This window comes from Sinocyclocheilus rhinocerous, unplaced genomic scaffold, assembly GCF_001515625.1.
Source record: "Sinocyclocheilus rhinocerous isolate Xijiao unplaced genomic scaffold, SAMN03320098_v1.1 scaffold1740, whole genome shotgun sequence".
In the NCBI taxonomy this organism is placed as follows: Eukaryota; Metazoa; Chordata; class Actinopteri; order Cypriniformes; family Cyprinidae; genus Sinocyclocheilus; species Sinocyclocheilus rhinocerous.
This window is the reverse complement of record NW_015651446.1, coordinates 1,296,486-1,301,803: the sequence shown is the minus strand read 5'-3', so window position 1 is coordinate 1,301,803 and position 5,318 is coordinate 1,296,486. Positions and strand designations below refer to the sequence as shown.

At 40.7% G+C, this 5,318-nt stretch overlaps 1 protein-coding gene across 1 annotated transcript in view; it reads right to left on the bottom strand.

Moving 5' to 3' along the window:
- Window positions 1–869: 869 nt before the first annotated feature.
- LOC107712820 (phospholipid phosphatase-related protein type 4-like) overlaps window positions 870–5,318 on the bottom strand; it is a 19,746-nt gene continuing 15,297 nt past the window's right edge. The window contains exons 5-7 of the mRNA XM_016518167.1: window positions 4,508–4,565; window positions 3,253–3,426; window positions 870–2,832 (exon numbers count right to left, since the gene is read on the bottom strand). Of these exons, the coding sequence (XP_016373653.1) occupies window positions 1,423–2,832; window positions 3,253–3,426; window positions 4,508–4,565 (1,642 nt within the window). The 3' untranslated portion in view covers window positions 870–1,422. The remainder of the gene's footprint in view (window positions 2,833–3,252; window positions 3,427–4,507; window positions 4,566–5,318) is intronic.

The following is a 5,318-nucleotide window of genomic DNA, read 5'->3' as shown; positions in this document are numbered from 1 at the left end:
AAAAGGAAACCAAAAATAAATGTGAAATATCAAACTACCATGCACTGGCTACAGCTGTGCTGAAAGAGTTTGTGGTTTATAAGAATACAGACTTCTATAGAAATGTTTCAAAACAGAATCTTCCCTTTAAAATACCCTTTGGCACATTAATTTACAGTTTATAAAAAGTTACACAGTAAATTAACATGGAATTAACTGCTGTAGTTTTTAACAGCTAAGATGATACTAGATTTAATGAGCCACTTCTTGCTCATTACAAATCACTTCGTGAACAGTAAAGCCATTTTAATTTTATTTATTTATTTTTATTGATTGTGTGTGTGTGTGTGTGTGTGTGGCTACACAAGTGTATATAAAACATTTAATATGACTGTTTGTCCTAAAAAGCTGGAGCTCACAGTGGTATAACCACAGTTAGAAAACATGGAATATCGTTTTGCTACTAATGCAGCTAACCTTAGAATAACTGAAAATCAGAATTATCTGTAGGAAACCAGTTAATTCATTTTGTTTGCAAATATACATTTGAGAAAAGAGTGGAAGATAGACATTAGGTGCAATAATAATGTTTTTTTTTTCCTTTACAATAATAGTCTTAAATGGAAGTAATAAATCTCATTAGTATTCGTTGGTATTTGTACGTAAAGCGTAGTTCTTTTTTATTTTTCTCTTTTGGATAGACACTGATACATACTATATCATTGTATTTCTAAACACAAACCCTTTTATGTGTCTATTAAAATGTACATGAATGTACATTTTACGTACAAATTCCTACAGATACAGCACATACAGTATGTAAAGTATTTGTATTGCAAGTAGTAAACGTGAAGTGCATGTTGTTTTATGACTATCATTTGCTACAGAGAATATTCTATAAGCACTTATGGTCATAAGAAATTTTAAATGACAGTTTTCAGAGGAGTGCACTGCACATTTTTTTTTCTATTTTCTTAACTTGTTTTTACATAACGTTCTCAGAATTGGGCAGCACCAAGTTTAAAATTTATTTACAGAATACAAAAATAAGGGTTTTAGCTAGCATAGTTATTAGTGTATGAATAAGTGAAAGTATGACTATATGGAAAATCTGAGATGTTAAATACTTAAATACAGTGTTGCAGTTCAATCTTGGCACAGTCACAGTTCCAGCTTCACAGTGTTTCATTAAAGGTAAGACCATTTCCATGTGATATACTGTCATATGTTTACAATGTCATTATCACTAAAGTAAACAGAATTACGACCAAAACCTGGATTTTGTGCTTTTCTTACTTGTCATATAATTTTAAGTCAGTGAATCATCTCATACATAACGAGTGATGCCATTGGATATGTGTAAAACATAGCATATGTGTCTATGAAACACCCAACCTCTTCTGGTTTCTTCATTTTTTTTGTTTTTGTAGAGATCATTACTGACTACTCTTTGAAAATTGGGGTGGTGGATGTTCCCTTGTAAAAAATTGTCCTGGTATTGTCTGGACTGTTTCCTCTTTCAGGGATGAGGATCCTGGTTTTTCTGCACAAGCTCGAATCGCAACTCTCAGGACCAGATTCAGTCATTTCCATGGGAGTGACCTGGATGGTGGAAATGGTCTGGTTGGGATGTTGGTCACCACCTGCTGTATTTACAGTCGGGACAGTTGGCACTGCAACGACTTTAGGAGCATTATAGCCGTTCTTCTTTCTGTCCGTAGAACTGTTCCCATCCCTCACGGATTCTGAGCTCTCTGAGTCCCGATTCAAGTCGTTGAGCTCAAATGAATGTCTAAAGCTGCTTTGGGACTTCCACGTCCAGAAGCCACTTCCATCTGTGGAGTGTGCATGCATCAGGGGTCTGCCGTTCTCTGGATGGGCTTCCACCCGAATGATGGCTCCAGTGCTGCCTTGACCTCCAGACTCCTCAGTTAGGCTCTTGTAGCGCTGCAGTGGTGCTGTGGAGCTGGTGTGGCTGCTGCTCTCAGAACTGGGAGAGCTTCCCTGCAGAAGACCTTGCTGCTTGGACATCGCAATGACCTGCATGATGCGTGGCTGGCCATTAGAGTTAGTCCTAACCACTGGTACCTCCCCACCCTTCTCCGCAGTCCTCTCCATGCTTTTAAGCCATTTGTCACGGATGTTACTGCTATTTGGCAAGCCACCCATGTTCTCCTGTGTCTCCTCTGGGATGTGCACCAACTGCGAGGAACCAGGTCGAGACTGGATGGGTATGCGAGCACCGCCAGCAATTCCGCTGGGGTTGCTTGGTAGTGTTGTACTTCCAGTGGCCATTTTTAGGTAAGGGGTTCCAGGTCCCTTATGTTCACCGTTGATTCCCACAGCTGAGGGTTCAGAATTACAGCGGATGTCCATGCTGTTTGGAGGGGACAGTCCTGGTCCGCCTTCCATGGCATGCAGGGAGTGTTTATGGTTCTCGTTCTTACTCTTCCATTGCATCAGCAGCTGCTTCGATCGACTCGAATCTATCGAGGAGGTGTGGATGGTGGCGTTGCGGAAGGCAGATTCATCCATGGCAGGCGTATGCACTCTGGGCAAGGTATTGAAGGTCACCATGTTCTCCTTGTGTGGAGGACTGCAGGTGATGACCTCCACATCTCCACTTGGTCTTTTCAAGCTACTAAGAGATCCGGCCTGGTGGTATTTGGTGTTGCGGTGCAGTATGCCCTCGGAGCATGAAGATGAGAGGCCATCACTGCCACTGCAGCTCTTGGCAGGTAGGTGGTGACCTTGCTGGCAAAGGTCAGCCATAGTTCGATGAGAATCCCGAACGTGAAGCTGACTTGTCTGTTTCTGCTTGCTCGGTTGGAAGTTTCCTACAGCAAACAAACCCTGGGCGGACAAAACACAATATTTCATTGGTATTTCCTAACATACTTAATAATAAGTTTTGGTAACACAGTTTACTTGACATGTTCCTGGATCAACATTCTTTTTGGTCCTGGAACAACTTTTCTCTCAACTAGTCCGATTTTAGGGTTAGGCTTAGGGCTTGAGTTTGGACCATGAAAAATGCCTGATTCCTTCTGGTTTTAGAGGACTGTTAGAGCTTGGCGTACAATTATTTGATGGGAATGTTACTCCAGAACCAACAAAGATCTGATCCAGGAACATGTCCTATTTGGCTAAATCATAGAGCCCATGTTTCATGTTGTAGACATGCAAGTAAACTGCATTTCCAAGACCCTTTGTATCATGAAATTGCTTTAAAATGCTATTAAATATATCATAAACTGCTTATATTCATCTCACTAGGTAAACAGCGATGCCTCCTCCAAGCAGGAAGCCCAGGTAAACGTCAATAGCATGGTTCTTGTGCTGAATAATGCGGGTTAGGCCACATATGATGGCACAGATGATGAAGGAGAACACCAGAAGAGGCTTTAGCAGTTTGGATGAGTCTGTCAGTGTGCTGTTGAAATACATCTGCACAAGAAAAAGATTATCAAGATCACAGATATGCTGTGATGTTTCCAAGCTGAAGCCAAATCAGGTAGAGAGCCAGAACCATAACATTTGCAATGAGAAAAATTCATACACACTTTGATAATTAGAATAATCTTCAAACACTTAAGAAGAAAGGAATTAACCACAGGGAACATGATTCAGCTGATTTGAGTGTATCATAGAGCACATTATCGCTACACCACTGAAGCACATTTAAATGATTTGTGTATTTTGTGACTTGGTAGACCCCAGAGTTATGAGATGGTTGGTACAGTTCCCAGAGACATAAGTCAGCATCTCACTGACTCAAGATTATTAGACTGACTGTACATAAGATGACAATGTGTAAGGTCATTTCAACAGCTTAAACTGGGTTCTTTTATCAGGGAAATTCATAAGCGCTTTAAGCAAAAGCACATTGAGTATATCAGCTCATTATAAATAACAGATTCTTTGCTTTACATGATGAATCTACTGACCTTGAGCTTGAGAATGCTATGTAGATTGATAACCACACTTTAAAATCAAGTTTTTCTCTGGTTTTATTGAACACACATTGAATAACCTGCCAGAACACCACCACTTGTTTACACTCTACACATTTTTAGCTCTTTATGTATAAGTGCCATAAGATTGTGCATGTAAACACACTCTTTGATGTCTAGAATAGACAATTTATAATTTTTATGCAAATGTAAGTGACTTTACCGGCATTCTGTCAGCTTACATAATGTGCACATAGTTTGTGTTGATGTCAAGAGCAGAGAAAAATGTAAAGACGCAAATTGTTGTATTCCTACCAACCCTTGAATGGGCAATTACATTCAAACACATTAAAACACACACACACACACACACGGCTCAAAGGGGCCAACACTCCATTTCGCTACATTGACAAGCTCCACTAAACTGCATGATGTTGTTGCTGCACAAATTACAGTGGAGAGCTGTTGTCCTTTTATCTACACATCAGGGTCAGTTTTGCACAGAAAGTGACATGAGTGCAGCTCCATTTTTATCTGTCTCTAACAGCACAGTGAATTGAAAGACTTTTACTCACCGAGACATACACGGCTGCAAAGGATGCCAGCGTTGCATGCTGTGATGGGAAGGATTTTCTGAAATAAATGAAAACAATTCTGATCAACTCTGTCATTAAAGGAGAGAAAGAATACAGCAGACACATTTGAAATACATCCAAGTCCACACCTCTCTTCATTGGCTGTAGATCATCGCCGATGTAGTTTTCAGTCAGAAATCATTGGATCATTGCACACTGTGTGATTGTGAATCTGATGCATATGCTATACTGAGTTTATTAGCGGTTTTTAGTGCGTTGCCATGCGTTTTTTTTGGTTTTTTGCATTGCTGTATGGTTGCTAGGGTCGCTATTGGGTTGTTAGGAGTGTTTCTTAGTGCGTTGCTATGTGGTTGCTATAGGGTGTTAGGGGTGGTTTTTAGTGTGTTGCTGTGCAGTACCTATAGGGTGTCAGGTGGTGGGTTCTAGTGCGTTGCTATGCGGTTGCTGTAATATATTGGGGCTGGTGTCCAGTGTGTTGCAATGTGGTTGCTATAGGCTATCAGTGGTGGTTTTTAGTGCATTGCTGTGCAGTTGCTATAGGGTGTTATGCCGAGTTCACACTGCACGATTTTCAAACTCGTTGGATCACCATTGTTTTCACACTGCGTGACTATCTGGGGTAGCATTCAGTCGCTGCTGTGTTCACATTGCACGATGGATTGGCGACAGGAGGTTACACACTGCATGACTTTACAATAGGAAGAATCGCCGACAGCTCTGTCTGGTCCGCAAACTACGTTTCACAACAAAACACACGCGAGAAGTGATAAGGAAATAACGCAAGAACCCG